Below are 22,428 nucleotides of genomic sequence, written 5' to 3'. Positions count from 1 at the left end.
CTGTTTTATTAAATTTGCAACACTTACATATTAAAGTATGTCTGGTGTGAGGTGTCTGGTCACCTGAAATTTGTGTGGGAACAAAAAATATGACAAAAAGCCCACACATATATTACTGTTTATACTGACCTGTACCTACATGTTAAATTTATTCTGAATCCTTTATATTTTCATATAGTGGGAATTTGTTTCTTAAAACTAGGAGTATCTGTGTGAATCATATATTTTTTCCCTAAATTACCCCTTTAATTAAACTAATAATAATAACAATAAAAAATAGGTCAATTCATTAACTAGTTAATCTGCTGAATGTTAAATATCTGAGAATGAGCTGGGACCTTCTTTAGCAAAGAAGTTTAAGATGATCTTGAGATATCTGTGAAAATTCAAATGTGTTTCACAACATACCATCTTAAAAACCAACCACAAATTATGGCCTTCTGACAAAAGTGAGTGTAAGGGTTGAAGAAATAACTCACTTGAGCATCTGTTCATGTCTGGTGTTCTCAGTCCATAGTACCCTGACGGGCAGGAGTGCAGGCATTCCCCGTACTGCCTCATCCCTTCTCTTCGCAGGAAGAAGAATAACTTGTGCTGGCATCTGATGCACCCATTATCCTTTGAACAAGATAAGCAACCTTTGCAAATTGGATTTGGTCCATAGTTAGCTGCAAAATAAGATAAATTACACTTTAAGGTCATTTGGAAAGTATTTTGGCTGGAGGTTCTCTATCCTCTAAAGTGTTACACATCTTTTGTATGACTACAAACAGTTTTGAAAGGAGGGTTCTGAGAGTGCACTCACTTTCAGACATCTGCATGGGCACTGAATAAAAAGAACTGTAATCTCTACATTTACAATTGTATGTAGGGCAGTTTAAGGATTTTACACAGATTTAAAATACAGGCACAGGCAAGCAGAGACCAAGCTTTATAAAGCTCACAGAATAAAGTTGGCTAAAAATGCAATGCAGCATTCTGTGAAGCTGGGGATATAGCATACAAGAACAACAAAATATAAGAACTTCAGCACCCTGACATATGCACATGGAATGATATGCCCATGGAAATTGATCAACACCACTAATGCAATTTCTAATTTGTGAAGTGAGCAGTATTCAGAGTACAGAAGCCTCTGCAGAGCAGGTACAGCCCTAGCAATGCGTGCTGCCCCCTCACTCTCAGGGTCCTAGAACAGCTGTCTTCTTACAGGGTCTTCCTGACCTGAGTATCAAGACAAATTTTTCAAAAAAAGAGAAGCTGTTTTAAGAGCCTTCTTCTCTGGGCTGAAAACCATATGCCATTACCAAAGGAGCACAATTAGTGCAGGTTACCATTTTAGGTCACCAGCTGCTGTGCATTCAAGTCTATGCTCTGATTTTGTTGGATTATTTTCTTTTTTTCTTTTGAATTGCTTGGCTGATAACTGCAACACAAACTTCAGTCACATCACTCTTTGTTCTTATGAGCTTTGATTATCCTGCCTTTCTGCAGAGTTGCAGAACATTCCTTTGTCCCCATGGGCTGTCAAGTCCTTCTCAGGTGCTGGGTCAGCACAGTAGGTCAGCAGAGGGAGGATGACTCAAGACATTCCTGAAACCAGCACAACTTCACAGGTCTGTTTTAAATAATAAATTGCCTACAGGACTTCACAGAAATTTACCAGTTCAAACCTGGTTTACCAAAAACAAAAGAAAAATATTATGCAACAAAGAAAAGTGTTTTTGGGGTCTCAAGAGTTTTTTAATAGAGGCCACCCAGAGAGCAGCTCACCAAAAAGGCCTATGTTTAATTGTCATATTTTTAAATATTTAAAATTATTCACACTGTTATGTAGTGATCTGGTACTTTTACCTCGTATGGCTGGATAACTGAGGTTGTTCAACTGATGACTTCACCAGCAGAGTCAGGAAAAAAACCAAGGAAAAGCCCACCACCCTCTGGAACCAGTAGCTGATAAGCTTTACTCTCACCTTCACACATCTGCACACCACATTCCAATTCCCTCTTTGCTACCATCCCCCACACAGGACTCACTAAATTCAGCACGACACCATTCAACTCCAATCTTGGGCAAATAATCCTAGTGGGTGGCAGGCAGGACAAGAAGTGAAGCAATCTGGTGTGAAACAGCTCAGCCAGTGGGACGCTTTCTGAGTGTTGGAATTCCCTGGTACCAGTCTCACCAGGTGAGATTCTCTTGAAGGGAAAAGAATCCTTCCCTTCATGGGATATGTATGATTCTTCAGCTCTGTTAACCCTTTTGTAATGAGACACCCTAACAGACCAACTGTCTTACACTCCTAAAACAGTTCCCACCTTCTGTTGCCTAAAAGACTTGAGATATAACTTTTCCTACACTTCATCTTGTAACTATTTTCATTCCCAACCAACTTCTTCAAAGACATGCAAAACAAACAAATTATGAACTAGGCATGGCTGCGTCCCTCCTCTCACTGTGGGCAGGGATTGCCTTACTGTAACCACATCAAATAATATGTGACCATGTACACAAAAGCAATTGTTGCTTAACACATAGTAGGCAATCCTGTAGACTTGTGACTTCTCTTATAGTCTCCTTGGATGTCACTCTCAGTAAATCTTTACCTCCAGCTTATTCAAGGTTCCCCAGAGAAGCCTGTATTATAATAAAAGAGTTAAAAGGAATAAAGCAAAAGCAAGGATGCAAGATGCCTGAACTTACTCACTACTCAGAGCGTTTTTTGGAGTTCAAAACAGCTGATATAATGTATATGATTTTTGACTTAGGGCCAGGCCAATTGCTGAACAGCATCAATATAGATAAAGGCTACCATATATATACATATACATATACATATACATATACATATACATATACATATACATATACATATACATACAGATAAATGTTATACATATGGATATAGCTAAAGAGAACAATACCACAGGCTTGCTGGCAACAGACAGGGCAAAACTGTCTCAAAGGGAGAAAAAGATCTTTCCACAGGAGTTAGCAGGGCTCACTGAAAGAGCTTTAAAGAGATTTGAAGGGAAAAAGGGATAAAACAAGGCTCACTGAAGTCTGAGAGCAGTGTGCCAGTGCCTGAGAGACAGGGTACTAGCAGGGTCTGTCAGTCTGCTGTCTCAGTGGAGGTAGGAATGTTTTGGTTCTCTAGAGCTTAGTGATGGTGAGGATAGGGTTGAATGGTTTTGAGTAAGAATTGGGGGAAGGCCAACAAGGCAGGTATCATAGTGGGAGTTTGCAACAGACCCCAAACCAGGAGAAAGAGGCAGATAAAATATTCTCTAAGTAGCTGGGAGAGCTCTAACAATCACTCACCCTTGTTTTCATGGGGAGCTTCAACTTACCAGATGTCTGTTTGAAACGCAGCACAGCAAAGAGGAAAGATCCTAGACATTTCTGGAACATGGGGGCACATAACTTCCTGACAAAGCTGGTGAGGGAGCAAACTAGGAAAGGTAACTGTTGGACCTGTTTTTTGGGAATGGAGAAAGACCCGTGGAGGATGTGATGGTTGGAGGTCATTAGGCCCATCCTCAGTGTAGTGATCACCCAATGCTAAGTTATTGGTTCTTGGTGAAGTAAAGAAGGGGGTTGGTCACCAAAATCTCTACCTTGGGGCAACAGAGTCCAAGAAGGCCTTCAAGAAGGAAATCCTACAGACACAGGAGCAGGCATGTAGCAAACCCCATGGAGCTCGGGAAAGCTCCATGGAGAATGGAGACTTAACAATAGGAACTGCTGAGTCAGGATGAGACAGCAAAATAAGTTCCTGTCTCAATGACCCCCCACCCCAAAGCTTGTCTCTGTAACCCTATAGGCTATTTTACCTAACCCTTACTATTGGTCAGGTTTGGATCCCCCCATACGCTATAAAAGGGCCTGGTTTAGCCCATTTGACAGAAGAAGAGCTGTCGCTGGAACCTTCATGGTCTCTCCCACAATAAACCATCGCTGTGGAACACCAGGGCACTCCTTCTCCTCTCTCGCGTCTGCTGCAGCCTCAAGCCAAGGGCACCCTACCATAGCAAGCAAAGAGCTGATATCCTAAGAGAGCTGATATCACTAAAGAGCTGACAATCACCAAGCTTGCTAAAGGGTAGCTGGCAGCGATGGCCACGAGCTAGCTGAGCTTTCGGGCACTCTGTCTCTCTGAGGGACTGGGCTCCCGGACTGTCTTGTACTGCTAAGATAATAAGGCCAAGATCAAGGCTTTATTATACAGGCAGGTGCCATATGCCGAAAGAGGATCTGGGGAAAAGAAGACTACCTAAACAGAGAGTTTTGGCAGGAACTCAGGTACTTCTTCTTTGGAAGAAGAGGCAGACAATTCAGGAGGACTCCAAGGATATCATGAGGTTATGCAGGGAAAAAATTACAAGGGCCAAAGCCCAAGAAGAACTGCATCTGCTACTAACAACAGTAATAATATTTCTATAAATACATTAGCGACAGCAACAGAGCTAAGGAGAATGTCCATTCTTTACTGAACATGGGGGCAAACACAGTGACAAAGAATAAGGAAAAGGCTGAGGTACATAATGTCTTCTTTATTCAGTCTGTAACAGTAGCAAGACCAGTCTTTTTCTGGTACCAGCCCCCTGAGCTGAATGACAGGGACAGACAGCAGAATAAAGCCTTCATAATCCATGGGGAATGGCCAGCAATACCACTTAGACCCATCCAAATTTATATGGATGAAATCCACACAAGGATACTGGGGAAGGTGGTGGAGGATCATTTACTGGTCAGCCAGGGAGGTCCCAGCTGACTGGAGGTTGGCCAGTGTGACACCAGGTAGAAGATGAGTCAGAAAAAGGATAAAGCCCATCAGTCTGACTTCGGTGCTGGGGAAGGTCATGGAGCAAATCATCTTAAGTGCCATCATGCAGCACACACAAGACAAGAATATTATCAGATCCAGCCAGCATGATATGAAAGGCAGGTTCTGCCTGACTGACCTCACCTTCCTCTGCGACAAGATGATCAACATTATGATGAAGGAAAGGCTGTGGATATTTCTACATGGACTTTAGTAAAGTCTTAGACACCATTTCCCACAGCACTGTCCTGGGAAACCTGGCCGCTCATGGCTGGGATGGCTGTACTCTTCATTCAGTAAAAAGCCAGGCTGGATGACCAGGCTAAGAGAGTGGTGGTCAACAGAGCTGGCAACTGGTGGTGCTCTCCAGGGCTGAGCACTGGGGCCAGTCCTGTCTAATGTCTTTATCAATGATCTGGACCAGGGGATGGAGGGTACCCTCTGTCAGCTTGCAGATGACATAAGTTGGGCAGGACTGTTGATCTGCTGGAGAGCAGGAAGGCTCTGCAGAGGGATTTATGGACCAAGGCTAAGACTACAAATCTCGTGAGGTCAAGTGTTTGGTCCTGCACTTGGGTCACAGGTGCAACCCCATGCAGTGCTAAAGGCTGGGGAAAGAGTGGCTGGAAAGCCGCCCAGTGGCTGAACATGAACCCAGGTAGCCAAGAAGGCAAATGGCATCCTGGCCTGTGTCACAAATAGTGTGACCAGCAGGACCAGGGCAGCAATTGTACCTCAATACTGAGCACTGAGGTCAGTATATATATATATACATACAGGCCACACCTCAAAACCTGGGCTGGGTTTTTGGCCCCTTATTATGACAAAGACACTGAGGAGCTGGAGCATGTCCAGAGAAGGGCTGTGTTGCTGGGGAAGGGTCTGGACCACCTATGAGGAGCTGCTGAGAGAGCTGGAGTTGTTTAGCCTGGAGAAAAGGAGGGTCAAGGAGAACAAAATTCTCCACAAATACCTGAAAGAAAGGTCTAGCAAGGTAGAGTTCAGTCTTTTCTCCCAAGTAAGAAGCAATAGGATGAGGGAAAATGGCCTCAAGTTGTGCCAGAGAGGTTTAGACTGGATATTAGGAAAATGTTTTTCCATGGAAAGGGTTGTCAAACCTTGGAAAGGGCTCCCCAGGGAAGTGGTTGAATCACCATCCCTGAAGTTATTAAAAAAATGTGTAGATGTGATGATTAGGGACATGGTTTAGTGGTAGACTTGGCAGTGCTGGGTTAATGGCTGTATTCAATGATCTTAAAGGTCTTTTCCAACTTAAACAATTCTATGATCTTGTGGAGCAAGAATTAAGCTCTGGAGCAGATACATATCAGGGCTCCATGTAGGTTTGTTTGCCATCTTCTCTTATGGAACTCCATGAAAATTCTGACTTCTTTGCCACAAAATATGTTTGAGTTTGACTCTACTGTCCAACTTTCCTTTATTACTGCCACATGTTACTCTTCCCAAGCACCCTTTCTGTGCTTGTGGTAAGATGTCTTTATTGACAACCTTTCTATCTTCAGGCAAATTTAATTATGCTGACTCCTCTTGGCTTCAGCTCCATAGAAAAGGAGCTAACAGCATAAAATGATCTTCCATTATCCTATGCTAATATTTGTTCAGAAAATGGATGGCACATCTGTCACATCTTAAGGTCAACTCAAGATATATTAAAGACTCCAGTAATATATTAATTCTGTAAATCGTATAGGTTTCCCAAGCCATGAAATCTGGACCCTCCTCCTTCTTCAATTGCTAAGCAGACTTAAAAATTTATTTTTAAAATTTCCATAGCTGTATGTTTTTAACTTCTGATAGAAATGCGCTGAGATTCAAAACTTGTAAATTGCTCTGAAATCCTCAGATCCAGATATATTGTATTTATAGTTACTTAAATGAACAATTATTTAATTCACACATTGAATTTGGACAGTGTTCAAAATCATCACTTAATTAATGGTCACATGCTGATGAATTTTCCTGTTGGTCTCCTAGCTTTTTTCTTTCTTTAGCACATTAAGAAATTAAAAATCACTGAAGAGTTATAATGGTAAAGGGAAGATAATATGATTTGTATGTTGCATTACAAAGAGCAAACCATGTGAAAGAATCTGAAAACTTCCCACTGTACTGCTTAGGCATTAGACTGAATAATTTCCAGGTAATTTGCATATAGTAAATTACTGTAAAGTGTGTACCACTGAATTGATCTTCTTCCACATTGTTGTTGCTTGTTTTCTTTTAAGAGTTTCATGAGAAGGTCTGAATTCTGCAACCTTTCCATTATTTCAATTTCTCCCAGAGCCAGGGAAAACTGTGACATGATCTACTAACAAATTACTTTGACAATGAACATACACATTCACAAATCAAATACCATAGCACTGGTTTTGGGGTCATTTAAGGATGCCATCTTGAAGACACCAAGTTAACTGTGCCTCTTTTGAGCCTATATACATAGGCCATAATTAAATCCTATGAAATCCTCCTTGCCTCAAATTCTTCCCTTCCCATCTCGGTTTCTTAACACAGCAAATTGGATGTATTGGATGTATTGGATTTTATTGTTATCACATACAGCTTCTCCAGTTCACATATAATTGTTCTTTGAGGAGGAAGTGGACGCCTCCACCTTTAACAGAAACATCTATGCACTTCCTTTTTAATTTCTTCATAACTTCGTTTTTTCCCTCTGTATATTTGTTTGCAATAAAAAAATAAAAAGCTTATAAAACATGGTCTATCACATTCCAGATTAGTGACTGTATCACATGCAATGTAAAACTTCATGTTACTCATCCTTATTTCAACCCTGCCAGGAACACCCTCCTCATCTCTGTGTGCCAGGCAGGCAGGTCTCCTCCAGCCAAATCCCTCATGGAAACTTGCTCCTTCCACACAGCCCACAGATGTTAACCAGTGTCAGAGTGCTGCTGTCATCACATCACAAAACTGGAAATGCACACATGCTGTAAGTTAGCACCATCCTCTGGCTCTCAAAGCACACGATTGCCCTCATTCTCTGTTAAGACTGTAAGCTCTCTGGAGCAGGAGTAACGTTCTGTACAAGCACATAAGTGTGTACACAGGTGTGAACACTGCATATAAACACAAGCACACACCTTAATGCAAGGTAATGCATCTTCTATTCCTTCTGCTTCTACAACTATAGTCCAGAGCACCTCCATAATTAAAGAAAAAACATTTACAGACTTGATTCCCCATGTAGTGCCTTTATTTTAAATCTGGTATTAAATTTGCCAAGTTTCAAAAGGTTACTTGAGAACACAGACTAATACCCAAACACACTGAATGAAACACTTCTGAACCCTAAGGGTGTTCAAAGTTTCATGGTTTGGATCCATATCAAGTAAAATCAAATATCAGCTAATTACTTTAACTCTTGTCTAGATCAAATGTATTTAAGCCACACTGCTGAAGCAGTTTTGAGTGAGTTGTTATGACTATTTGAAATCACAAGAGAATCAAATGAGTCTAGCCTGTTCCCCACAAGAATACAAGTTGTTCTGTAAGCAAGAGAACTTAGAGTATTTGATTTTCTGTGATCTTACTGTCCTGCAGTCCATACTACAACTGTTTCTAATTTGTGTCTTTCTTGTATACCCATTTGTTGGGTGTCACAAAGCTCTTTTGAACCTGGTGCTTCAGCTCACCACAAGAACCTGGTATTTTTATTCTTCTGAAAAAAACAGGCTGAAATAGACAAATGAATCCAAAACCAGTTGGAGAAAGAGGAGATCCTGGCAGAGAAACAAGCACTAAAGTCATTCCCTAAACATTTCTTTAGACAGCCAGGCTAACATGCTCACTATGTCCCTAATATCACTCTGTATCTGGTCACTGTGTCTCTCTTTGGCAATCTTTGGTCTTTTGAGCTCTCTGAAGTCAGAAACTGAGCTTGCTGATACAATGGCCAGCTTAATGACACTCTCACCCTAACTGGGACTGCAGCCACAGGAATGCTGGTGACTGGATTTTAGCACAGATCTAGCAGAAATGTCTCCAAGACACTTATCACTGTAAACACAAGATGTGCAGATGGGACTCAGAGGAGATGAGGAACTAAAAGACCACTACAAGCTGCATTTATTGCAAAATAGTAGATTTCATAATCCTGAATTCAATTAATGCTTTGAAGACATCCCATACATATCTCAATAAAGTACATTTGTGTTTGGCTTATGTCTTCAGGAGCACCAAGGAATTGAACAAAAAATACAGCCTTATAGAAAAACCAAAGTACATAGTATATCAAGGAACTGAGACTGCAACACTGCATGTCCACTGCAGCTGAAAAACATCTGACTGGATATGAAAAGAAGATAGCCATGAAAAATACCTATTTTTCATTAGAACTTTGTAAAAGCAAATGTAAGTTTTAGGCAGAAAACTTCAACTTAAAAAAAATATTAATGTGTTTCTGGTAATTATCTTTAAGAGAATTTAAAAATTCAAGGTCAGAGGGGATTTTTATGAAAAATTAGGCCAATGCCCTGTACAAAGAAGCCACAGAACTTTTGCTTTACTGAAACGTATCATTTAAGAAACCATTCAATCTTAATTTTTAAATTGTTAGTGGTAAGGAAACCACCAAAACTTTTGTTAAGATATCAGAGGGGCTAATTACTAACACTATTGAAAATGTGCAGTGGAATTTTGAACTTCAAGGACCAACCACTGGACCTTTTTGTATCTTTACCTGCCAGTTTGTTAACAGTTTTTCAATGATTTTTTTTCTCAAAGCAGATCCTCTGATCAGGTCAAGTCCAAGCTTTCTCATGGGTAAGATAAACAGAGCAAGATTCCAGAATGTCTCACCACAAGGCTAAGTGTCCAGTCCTTTGATCAATCCCTTACAATTTTATCAGCAGGCTTATGGATATTCAAAAAAAGCTCAGCATAGGAAAAGCAACTGTACCAATGCCAAATAAAGAAGTGATATAACTTCTCAACTTTTCCTAGATTTTATTCTCCTGAAACATTCATGTGTTATGTTTTTTTTTTTTTACTAAGAAGATACCATTTCCCAAGCACCATGTTGCTCTGGGTAGGATACAGCCTTTTTTTTTTTTGTTATACAGGAGATCACCCAGTGTTCCTTCTCAGACCACCAGGCCTTCACCACTCAGGATTATTTTCTCTAAAGTTTTCCACAGCTGAGAAAATGCACATTCCCCACTCTTCCCTTGAAGACAGATTAACTGTAGAGAAGCATTTCACTTCAATGAGTTTGGTATAAATCTCATCAAATGTTGCTTGTAAGTGAGCAATTTTACCTGGTTATTATTCCTTCACTTCCTTTGGAGGTCTTCATTATATCATAATTTTATGGTTAAACTATTCTCACTTATCAGCTCATTTCATCATCTCATTTTTGATATAATATCTTTCTGGTTATTCTAGTGTAAGCTTCCAAGAGACTTGTCTTCATTCCATCCATACTCAAAAGACTGTGGCATTTTATTCTACTTCCAAATCAAAACATTTTACTGTTGCTACACATCTATCCAGCTGAATACTTACAGAATTTTCTGTATGGTTTCCCCCACTACCATGACATGGAGAATCACTGTGAGGATCAGTTTGATATTATTCTCCTGCAGCACCCTGGCAAGTCTCAAGGAATTACCTACATATTGAGATATTTTGCAATATTTGGTGACTCATGGCATACTGACTACCAAGTTCAGAAATAAATTTACCAATAAAATTACATGTATGTTGGTTTCAGGATGCTTGGTTACTAGGATGTTTTGAGAACATTACCAATTTACTTTCCAGCTGAGATAAACTGCTACTAACAGAGGTATCTCAGCCATTTTTCTTCATTTGAACATCTGGAGCTTTTAAAGGTATCTCTCATAGTTCACTTTCTGGATACCTATTGTCATCTGCAAACATTTAACTCTTCTTGTCCTCTTCTGTTCACTGTTCAACCTACCAATCCTCACTTGCCTTAACTCTACTGAATACTGCTTTCTTCTTCTACTTGGGATGTGAATTTTCCTCTACAATTTCTCTGTTTAGTTCCTAGACATTTCCTCTTCCCCTGAAAATGGAGCAGTCTGGTTGATCAGGCCTCTTGCATTTCCCCAGTGTTTCCCCACTAATAATACTTGTCTTTCCAGTATGGAAATCTAGAGCTGTCACCAATTTACATTTTATCCATGGAAAGTTCATTCTGTCTACAGGATGGAAAAAAAAATACAGAACATCTGTTGCAGGTCACAAACACCACCCCATCACCTGCCTTCCTAAAAACAAGTACAGAAATAGACAGAGAGAAGAAAGTGGCATACTCCCTGTTGCAATGTCCTAGGAAATACTAGCTTTTACTGATATTTTCTGTTCACAGATTCACCAGTTTTATTCTAGGTCTTCCTGTTACAACTGAGAGTAATTCAACATACACACTTGAAATACTGGTGATAAAAGATCCAAGTATCACAACCACAGAGTATATTCAGAGAAAAGATAAAGTAAAAAAGCCCTGCTCCATTGTGCTCATGCAAACAGGACAGCTAAAGTGCCTGACCAGAAAAAAAAGAGCGACACAACAACCAAGCCTTACCAACCAACTGATTCGCAACCACTCATAGATCATTTCTTTCCAAGCCTAGTTCCCCACCCATTCCCCACCAAGTATTTGGTATTCAAAAGTCTTACATGACACACATGCATGTGTATGTTGCCAATCCAATTTCTGAGTTTTAGTTTATAGGCCAATCCGTTTCATATACAGTAAGAAATTACATTACTCCACCAGATGAACCAGCCACTTCTTTTAATCAACTGAAGTTGCTGATTTGTAAAGTGCCTGCTTCCATTTTCATCAGACTGAGAAGATGGGGACCTCTGTTTCATCTCCTTATGAGTTGATAGATTGTTGCTTTTTTAGAAATCCTGCAAGTCTAACAGTACTGAAGCACGGGCAATATCTGCCAGTTGCATACTATTTGCACAGCTCTGGGCAGTTTTGTCCACTCCAAATCTCAGAAGTCTTTTTCTTTTACGGCATCTTCAGTCTCTGTAAAAATATTCATGATATAAGCCTTGCATAAACTTCCATTGGGTTTTAGGATACTTTATAAGCCCCAGATAATGTGATCAAATGTCAGTAGTTTCATGTATAGTAACCTCAAGAAATTCCAATCACAAAACTCAAGAGGACTTTTAACATGCAGTACTTTTGAAAGATAACTTGTCTCTCAAATGCTGTTATTTAGATTTTACATTAATTACGCTTCCTCCTTTTTCCGTGTCTGTAGAGTAAAATGTAGAAATCCCGCAAAACAGCTCCTTAAAGAGAAGCTGCTGTTCTTCCTCAAACCCCAGCAATTCAGACAGGGAGGAAGAGCACCACAATAATCATTGACTTTGGCCACAGCACAGATTATTTATATCTGATGAAGACTGCACAAATCAAGCGATGGGACAGAGGCCAGACAGCCAGTCTGCTCTACCACTCAGATCTCCCCCAATGTTCAGCTCTCTCTGAAATGCACTTCAAGCAATGACAGGGCTCTTCAGTCTTAGTGGAAAAAGGGCTGGGGGTACAATAAGTGGAAACTCAGAAGTTACATTCACACCCTAACATAAATTGTAACGCTGTGGAAATTACAGGGTAAAATACAGCTGCTGCTCCCTGGCTGGAATGCTCCACAGTGACTCCCCATACACACGATCCGCAGCCAAGAGGGATGGAATGGACGGTGGAGAGGATGGAGACACCACGGCCAGGCTCTGTAGAAATCCTTGGAGGGAGAGGAACTCAATGGTACTTTGCAGCTGAAAAACTACACAGCACCTGTCAGCCAGGCGAGATAGGAGGTGTCCAGCTGCTGAGTCAGCAAGTGTGGTGAAATTGCTCTCCTCAGATGAACTCAGTTCATTTTAACCTAATTATAATGTTAATCTCCATCCAAAGTTTCCAGACTCCAAGATATGATCACCCCTAACTAAGCATGTGCTCTATATTTTTGACAGTATTTTTAAGAGCAAAGCAAGATAATTTTACACCACTCAGTAGCAAAAGTATGTATGACTAGAGTCACTCAAGCTCCACCTAAACAGAAGGAAATAGTAAGTGAGAATGGGGAAATGCTAGGGAAGACTCCATTGTAACTGCTGGGAGCAGCCAATGGGCTGAACCTGTTTTTCCCTCCACAGGGACACCTTTTTGGTAAGAACCATACTCTATGCACGCTGAATACTTTTATTGAGGATTAGCAATATTGGTTTGAACACATTTTTGCAGTCAGATATTATCACTGGCAATTCTTCAACCTTAATCTGTCACAATTTTATACTAATAAAGAGTGTTATTCTGTAAACTGTTAGTGTTGAATCGTTCACAGGCACAAGCAGCCGCTGGCAGCAGGTAACACACTCAGAGTGGGAAGATCCACGGAGGGGTCTCCTTTATGCTGTTGGTGAGTGTCCCTGCCTCAGCCAGTCAAACCACCCTCTGACCCAGGAGTGCTCAGTGAAGGGTCCCTGTAGTGGGACACACTGACAGACTGGTTGGGCACAAGGGTCTCAGCTTTCCTGGAGCACTGACAGACAAATGAAATACTAAGGGTTGAGGAAATCTCCCCACACTAAGGGTTAAGGAAATCTCCTCTTTTCACAGGGCAGTGGGCCAGCAGGCTGGTTTCAGTGAAGGGACAGCTAGAGCTGCTTTCCATCAGGGCACCACGAGGTAACTCAGCGGTCTCAGCTCTGCTGCAGACAGTGTCTCACCAGGAGCGTGTCTGCTGAAGAGCCTGCTCAGACAGGGAGCCTACACTGAGCTGACCTTAAACCATCTACAGCAGAAATTGTGGGGTTTCAAAACCAATTGCTGGGTTCTCCCAAACAGGTTTTTGAAAAATCACATTCCTCAGCTGAGGCTTTATCTCTATTTCATTTGCATCTAATCTACTATGTCTTACTCATATATGAGACACAGGAGCTCCTTCCAGACTCTGTATGTGGGAAGAGATATGCAGGGAAGACAGTACATGAAAACCACCATGTTCCCCAGCTTATTTCAAGTGGGTGTTTTATTTGCCTTCCATTGAAAATAAATTTCATCGGAAAACATGAGCAGATGCTCAAACCAAGGCTGATAGTTAATTTCTAATACAGAAAAATAGTCATGCTTCTTCTGGAAGCTAGAAGAAGTCTAGAAGCTAGACTAACTATCCCTTGGACCAACTCTTTATAAATAGTGCTGCTGTGAAAGCTGCAAAGGGAAACAAAACTTAAAACAACAAACCCTCCTTTACTCTTTCCTCATAACACCATGCCAGTGGAGAGGCCTGGCCAGTGGAGTCCACAAGGCAGTGTTTTTTCACCTCTCAGATGGTTAAAAGTCACTTGGACACCATTCTCAGACTTTTCCATTTCAGATTCCCATGCTATAGTCACTCAGAGGCTGTCACAGTCTATTCCTTAATTACAAAATTGCACAGAAATGTGTTTTTCCCATGTACATATTCTGTACCACTATCTGATAGCACATTCAACACAAATTTCATCCAGCATATTGCTTGTGCAAATCAACATCTGGGACACAAATCCTATTGAAACAAAGTCCCAGGCATTTTAAAAAAAATCACTTTTTTCCAAGTCTTTTAATATCTAGAATATTTCAGCTAGCTGCTGTCAATAAGATTCATCTTAGCATGCAGGTGAATAAACAGAGATTTAATTTTTCTCCTTTGATGGTGGGTTTACTTTGTCTTCCATTGTAAGTTATAACTTTTGCAAGCACTGAAAACTGCAGGGATCCAACATAGAGGCATTCCAACAAAAACACAGTTCCAAATCCAGATCCACCCAAACCACAGAAGACAAAACATTATTGGCAGCACTGAAGCTATAGATGTGAAGATCCAGAACACTCTGTTTAAGACACAAAGTAAAATGACATACAAGACTTTATGCATGATGGGTGATATTTCACTTTACTTTTTCATACTTCTACCAAAAAATTCCTAAAAAGGTAAAAAAGACTGATGAAGAGAAAAAAAAAATGCAGTTGGAGAAGGAGTTTAAACAAAGTCTTTCTTTTCACTTCCCAGAAGACGAAATGAAACATATTTTAAAAGTCGTAGATACCAAATCTGGACTCATACAGAAATTCCAGCAGAAATAAACAGAAGCAAAAACTAAGTAGTTATTTGCAGTTGTATTAGGCACCAGTAAACTAATGATCACACCTTAATTATTGATACCGTCACATTTTATTGTTCAAGAGAACTGGCACATAAAGGAGATGACAAAGGAAACAAAAAAAAGCTTGATTGCAATTGTAAATCTGTAACAGTGAAGAACTCTCCAGATTATACAGCAGTGAGCACTCTAGGAATGAAGAAATTCAAGGTTTAGATAGCTGTGAATAGTCTTGAAGATTTAATGTCCTTAGATATAAGTAGTTAAGTAGGAAACTTTATGTAAGGTTATATTCACAGTATCAGAAGTTTTGCAGAAGGAATGTTGCACAGATCTTTACATTGAGCAAAGCTCTGACCTAAGCTTCAGTGAGGGCCTGTACAAGTAGATTTGTCAGATGTCCAAGTCTGATAGAGGGCACCAGGGTTTCAGGCTAGGCATCATAGGTAGAGAATGAGGCTTTGACCACACAGAAGGAAATTGCTCCTCAGAGTATTGTGGAGGACTAAGCTGGTAGTTTCCTGGTAGATTTGTCTGAAGAGAAGCTGATTTGGGTACTGTGTAGATGCAGCACTGCATTTCCTCAGTATGGCAGCTGGCAAAGAGTAGATAATGACTATGTTTGCACTAGAAAACTGAGAGCACTTAAAGTTCCATGTTGTCTTCTTGGGCTGAATCCATTACAATTCAAGTTTAATTTTTGTCAAAATTTTCCTGAAGCACTATGCAGAGAGGAAATACTGTCTTATCCTTGCCCAGGAAGGAAATTCAAACTAATAAGGATGCTGTGGTTACTCCAAGAGTTACTCAGTTTGAGTAAGTCCAGGACTCCAAGTGGTGTCACAACAGTTTAACAAAGGCACAGCCATTTCAAGCCCCAAATAGATAAAGCCCAATTAACCTGGTCTGCCATCACACCTGACCCTGCTTCGAGCAGGAGATTGCTGAAGGAAATCCAAAATCCTGCCAGAGAAGTCAGTTCCACAGGACTCACCCTGTGATCCTACAACCTGCATGTGAAGCATCAGATTTCACTTCTTGCCTGAAGAAGGAGGCAGCTTGAGCTACATGATGGAGGAGGAATAGATAACAAAGCACATGAGCATATGCAAAGTTTTCTGGAAGTCCAGGTATATTCCTCCACACAGGGGTTCCCATGGAGGGAGACAACAAGTATCAATGAATGAAATAGAAACAAAGCATTTTAGAAATGTGTTGTAACTGCAAATAAGGTAACAAAAATGGTATCTTCACAGCTGGAAGTACCCTTTCCCACAAAAAGTAAGTCTTAAGAGACAAAATTGCTTACCAGAGCAAAAGACCTATAGGGAGCAATGCAGCTCAGCTCAAGTGACATAAAATTCAGGAAAGAACTAGACAATATCCACTACTGGCCAATAACCTGCTAACAATTCCCCACAGAGATAACTCTTGAAAAGAGCAGAGACAAATTAGTTTATAAATTACACATAGTCTCACACTTCAGGGCTCAGCCAATAACATTGAAAGGTTACCAACTTTAACATGCAACCAGAAGATACAGCTTCCCAAGAACAAAGGAAAATTATTTTTCCTCCTCTGAATGATCAGAGACTGACCATAATGTGAGGGAAATAATATGCTAGATCAAAACTCATGTCTAATTCATATAGATCTCCAACATACTCAGAGTCCAACTAGTTATCAGATTGCGTACAGATTACATACAGAAAGGAATTTTCTTCCATCAAATCAGCTTAGACTTGAAGCATGTGGCATGGTTTACTAGCTGGGACTATCTGGGCAACTTTCATTTTAGTTAATTCTCACTTTTCCAAGGACCAGAAGAGGTTTTTGGCTACTTGGTCACTGCTGTAGTCTGTAACACATAGTTATATAACCTTTGAATTGAAGTGCTTTGTGCCAGTTTGAATCTTTAGTCTGCATACATCTGAGTAAAAGGTAATAATACTTGTCACTGTATTTTAGTAACAGTCCTTCCTGGTTGTAACAAAACAAATTAAAATATGCTAAATAAATCACTTTATTTTTTATTCCCTTTTATATAAAGGCTGCACCTGTGAGAGGAAGAATAAACTAGCTGAGTGAGCCCTCAGTTTAAGACACATCTAAGTTCAATCAATAATTTGGGCATAGCTGTTTTATGACTTGGGTGAAGAACTTTAGCCATTCTTACTCTTCCCTCTTTCTTAAAAGTGAGATAATAGGACTTCACTATCTCTGAATGGAAAGAGGGTCAGTAACTTAAAGTAAGAAGCTACATGGGCTTATGTTTTATTTTAAAAAGAGAGAGAAGAGTTTAATCTATTAAAAACTGAACAATTTCATTTCTGGAACATTTCATAAAAGAGAAATTAATCCTCCAAAGTTTTCCTATCAGTTCTCAAAAGATTTCATTCTAGAGACCACCAGATATAAAAATTACATAAGCCACTGAAATAAACAGCTATTGAAAAATGCAGAAAAATTTTCGAATGAGGCACTGAAAACTTAGTAGCTAAATAGATATTCAAACAGTTTTTTCATGATTGCTGTACATAAACAGACTTCAATCATTTCAACTAAGACAGTAGCAGTCAGGAATGCTCTAGTTCTAAGTCCCTGGTCCATTTTTCTGAATGACAAATGTTTGCTGGTAGTTTCCTGAAAGAAAGGATGGTGTAGTACAGCCCTGGTGCAGCTATGGTCTTTAACTCAACCTGCTCATGAGTACAACTCCATTATGAGACATTTTGACTCAAAGTAATTAACTGGAAGAAAGAAAAATTCTCTTCCCAGTGAAAGAAGATGAGCAGTGTTTTCTGTAAAGACAGGCAAAAACTCTCTTTTAAGAAAGCCCATGGAGAGCCCAAATAACAACACCTGAGTAAAAAAAATCCTGGCCACACTGTTATTGAACAAGAGAAGCCTAAAAATTAATAGTAATAAACATGCTCTCCCATTTATTTGTCCAAAGTCACACATTAAGACCTAAAAAAAAAAAAAAAAAAAAAAAGAAATGTATGTTCTTCATTCACAAAGCTATGTGTAATAAAAAAAATTAAAAAAAGCCTTAGTGTGGGTAAGTCTGGGCTCTAAAACGAGAAGTCAAAATGACTGAGAACAAATTTACTTCATTGCATGTGGAATGAAAGCTCATGTCCTGGGAAGGAGAATGCACTCAAATGATCCCTAATAAACCAGTTTTCTTCACAGTTATTTCATAGGAAAAAAGCAATATATTTAAATTCATTTCTCACTTTGTAGCTCAGCCTTAGTTGAGTTTTTAGTTTCTAAGATTTTTAGGGGGTATTTGTAATATATAAAGCTGCAGCTGAGAATCATAAGAGCATTTTCATTTCTACCACCAGAGTTATATTTTTAGGAAGTTATAACACATTTCTTGCCTCTGCAAAAACATCATAAAACACATTTGTACTCAAATGTCTATTTGAACACTTTACTTAAAATGAAACCTCAAGATACATAATCTCTATAGTATTGGGGTTTTGTTGGCTTGCTTTCATTATTTTTTCTGACCTTATGAAGCATACAGAAAACAAGCTATCCTAACCTCAACTATATTTTTTTAAAAACAGAATAAATGATGCTGTGAGAATATTCTTCAAAGTACAGTTCCTCTCCAAAATATGACTGCTAAACCAACAAAGTGGTGTTCCACAGCTGAGTCTCAAGCACTTGCCAGAATAATTTGCTCAAGTTATGAGCATGTGTGTGCATCTATGTTCATGCCCATATATACAGATGCATTTACACTCCCTGCCAAAACCAGCCCTACAAAACAACTAATTAAGCAATGTCATACAAAGGCAATTCCCTCAAAGGTTTTGTACTCCCTAAGCCTTCTTTCAAACTACATTAAAAAAAATGGCCTTTGTAAATAAAAGATGTAAGTAAAAGCAGAATATAGCTAGCAATTTTATTTCATTGTTCTTAAATATACAAGAATTTTTTGTCACAATGCTGACTTTGCAAATTGAACAAGACAAACAATCACCTTTTAACACTATGGAATTAGAATGACAGAGAATGAATGCAAGACAATCCCACAGAATATCATATTTTATAAAAGATTTTTTATATTTACAAAGTTATATAATATATTTTTTCTTTTGAAATCATCATGCCTCAACATAGTACTATTCACTGTTACCTAAATTTTCTGTAACCCGCATTTTCTGCAGATTACAATCATTAAGATACAGCATAACCCATAACATGAGGCAACACCTAATTTTCATGTCCTCTTATGCTTAATAAGTAACATCACTATCTCTTTATAGTCAGGGTCATGGGAGAAGATTCAACAGTCCAGCTCACTGAGATCAAGCACCTGGCATCTGCTCCACAAAGGGACAAGGATGGAGCAAACAGCAGCTTCCAGTGCCTCCACTTGGGGCTGTGAGCTCCCGAGTCTGCCCCTCTGCCTCCACACTGGGCATTACAGACAGCCAGCCACGAGAAGTTTGTGACTGCAGCCAACCCTTTGCCTGCCTCCAGCTACCATCTCCTTCCACCTCAGCAGGAGCATTGGCCCATATGATTCTGACTCTGCATTTGGGGCAAACCAACATCCAAGTTAACTTTGGGGCTGTTTTCCTTTTGAAGAGACTTATATTTACCTGAACAAAAAATGAAACTGATAAGTTTCATCTGATCACAATAAAAGATAAAGCAGATGATTTAGAATTAGCATGGCAAATGCAGGGGAGATACTCGTGTGTGATTATCAGAGTCAAATATTTCATTGCAACCAGAGGAGAAAACTGAATCTTGAAAACAGCTTCCCCTCTCTGCAAGCTTTCTGTAGGGATTGTTTGATGATGCAATGCAGCCAGGTCAGACTAGGATTCTGGCCAAAACATATCAAATCTCCTGAAAAGAGGGAATGAAAGGGGAGAGGGATGAGGGATTTATATATACACACATTAATATATATAAATAATGGCACCTTGCTATGCCCGCTCTCTCCTTCTCCCCTCCTCATATATACACATTCCCCATGGAGCTATTAAACTCAGTACAGCCCCTTAAAATTACTATAACCATCTGATTTTTATAACTTCCCACTCCAGGCTTTCATTAACCCCAGACTCACTTGATGCCAAGTCTTCCTTCCTGGAGCACCAAGGCTATGTGTGGAGTCCAGCTGGCGAGTCAGGGAGACATTGTAAATTTGGAAGAATGTGCTGGAGCTACTTAAAGTTGTGGTGAACCAAAGGAAAAGGACCAATTTCACAAAAGATTTAGGAAATGGATAGAAGGTGTTAAAATATCTATCAAGAACTTAATTTGTGAAATGACATCCAGAGCACAAGAAAACCTAACATTAAGACAAACCAAAATCATCCACCCAGACCTGATTCTGCAGAGTGACCCATAAAAGCAGACCCTGAATAGTCAGTCACACCTATCATCACACATTTCCTGACTTCTAGAAATGCAGCACCAACACAAAACAGCAGATTTCCCAATCTTGTTGATGTGCCTCTTATTTCAAAGCTGCCAGACTTTAATTGCTTTTCAGCAACAACCTCATATGGCATGCCTTGGCTGGGAACATATTTTTATAGCCAGTTATAGCTCCCTATCTCCAAATGGAAACACTGACAGGTTTCTAATTCCAAAAATATTATCAGGAGCCATAAAAACATGAGTCTGCTTTAAAACATAACCTGTGACCTAGAAAGTAATTCTTAACACTTTGTGTTTCAACATTTTGTGTGCTTTTTCAGGATTGGTTAAATGTAAAAATTAGAAACTGAAAAAGAATTCCAGGTGCCAAAAGAACAGTTTTCCCTCACTCTTCACTATGGTCCTCATTGAACAGCTGCCTCCTTCCTCTCCAAAGCTGGAGGGAAAAACATAATTGTGGCATATATGGTGCTGTGCTTAGCTCTGCTTTGCTGCAAACACTGTAAAACATATTCATTTTACTTTAGCTTTTTAAAAATTATTCATATATGAAAAAGACAGAACGGTGCATGAACAATTTCACAGAACAATTTGGGTTGGAAGAGACATTCAAAGGCCATGTAATTCCAACCCCCTGCAATAAGCAGGGACATCTTCAACTAGAGCATGTTCCTCAGAGCCCTGTTCAACCTGAATGTTTCCAGGCATGGGGCATCCACAACTTCTCTGGGCAACAAGTTCTGGTATTTCACCACATTTACTGTAAAAAACTTCTTCTTTATATCTAGTCTGAATCTACCCTCTTTTAGTTTAAAACCATTATCCCTTTGTCCTATTACAAACATCAGTCTTATGTTGGTGGCCCCAGAGCTGCATGTAACACTCCAGGTGGGATCTCAGCAGAGTAGAGGGGCAGAAATGCCTTCCTTGCTGGCCATGCTGCTTTTGATGCAGCCCAGGATTTGTTTGTCTTTCTGGCTGCAAGTGCACATGGCTGGGTCATGTCCAGCCTCCTGTTCACCAGCACCCCCAAGTCCTTCTCGGCAAGGCTGCTCTCAATCTGCTCATCCCCCAGCCTGGATTGATACTTGGGGTTGCCCCAACCCAGGTGCATCATCAGCACTTGGCCTTGCTGAACATCATGAGGTCCCCATGGGTCCACGTCTCAAGCTTGTCCAGGTCCATATGGATGGCATCCCTCCCTCAGGCACATCATCCACACTGCTCAGTGTGTGGTGGTGTCTTCCACAAACTTGTTGAAACTGTAACTGATCCTACCACTCTGTCAATATTGAAGATATTGAACAGTACTGGGCCCAGTGTGGGCCCCTGAGGGACACCACTTGCCACCACTGTCCATCAGGACACTAATTTGTGGACCTCACATCCTCTTCACAGCACTGCTGCAGCTTATCTACAGACAGCTCTAACTAGATTCTGAAGAATTTGCCTCAAAACCAAACTATCTCACATGCAAAATTATCTGTTTACAAAAAATCACACAAAATGTTCTGGTTACTCTAACTCACTCATAAAATAAACCTTAATGCTAGAGACATGAACTCTGCCCCACTAAAATTCAAATAAAATCACCAAAAATGCTTGACTCTGCAAAAAACAATTAATCTGCCAATCCAACAATGATTGTTAAATGGAGAATTGATTAGAAAAATACTATAAAGTAGAAGAGAATTTTATATGTCACACTATCCTTCTACACCACTAGTGTGATGACCTTCTAAACAATGTTTTCTAAGTTTCTACACAAAGTTTTCAACAGTTTTCTGTTCCCTAACTACATAACTCTTTGACTGAATCTACCTAATACTTCAAAATCCTGTGATACAAAACCAGTCATTCTCATTTGCAGGAATGTTCAGAAAATACTATTCCACTTTACAGATCTTCCTGTTTCACAATCAGTCTTCATTCCAGTGCAGAATAACATAGGAATAAATATTTCAAAGATAAGCCAAGTTCTGGTGCTGCCCATCTGACAAGATCATTT

General features: G+C 39.8%; 1 protein-coding gene across 2 annotated transcripts in view; it reads right to left on the bottom strand.

Moving 5' to 3' along the window:
• Positions 1–22,428, bottom strand: part of RSPO2 (R-spondin 2) — a 104,208-nt gene that overhangs the window by 47,905 nt on the left and 33,875 nt on the right. For both annotated transcript variants that reach the window (XM_066547464.1, XM_066547471.1), the window contains exon 2: positions 480–668. In XM_066547464.1, coding sequence (XP_066403561.1) covers positions 480–668 — 189 coding nt within the window. The remainder of the gene's footprint in view (positions 1–479; positions 669–22,428) is intronic.

This window comes from Molothrus aeneus, chromosome 1, assembly GCF_037042795.1.
Source record: "Molothrus aeneus isolate 106 chromosome 1, BPBGC_Maene_1.0, whole genome shotgun sequence".
Lineage (NCBI taxonomy): Eukaryota > Metazoa > Chordata > Aves > Passeriformes > Icteridae > Molothrus > Molothrus aeneus.
This window is presented reverse-complemented; position numbering and strand designations above follow the sequence as displayed.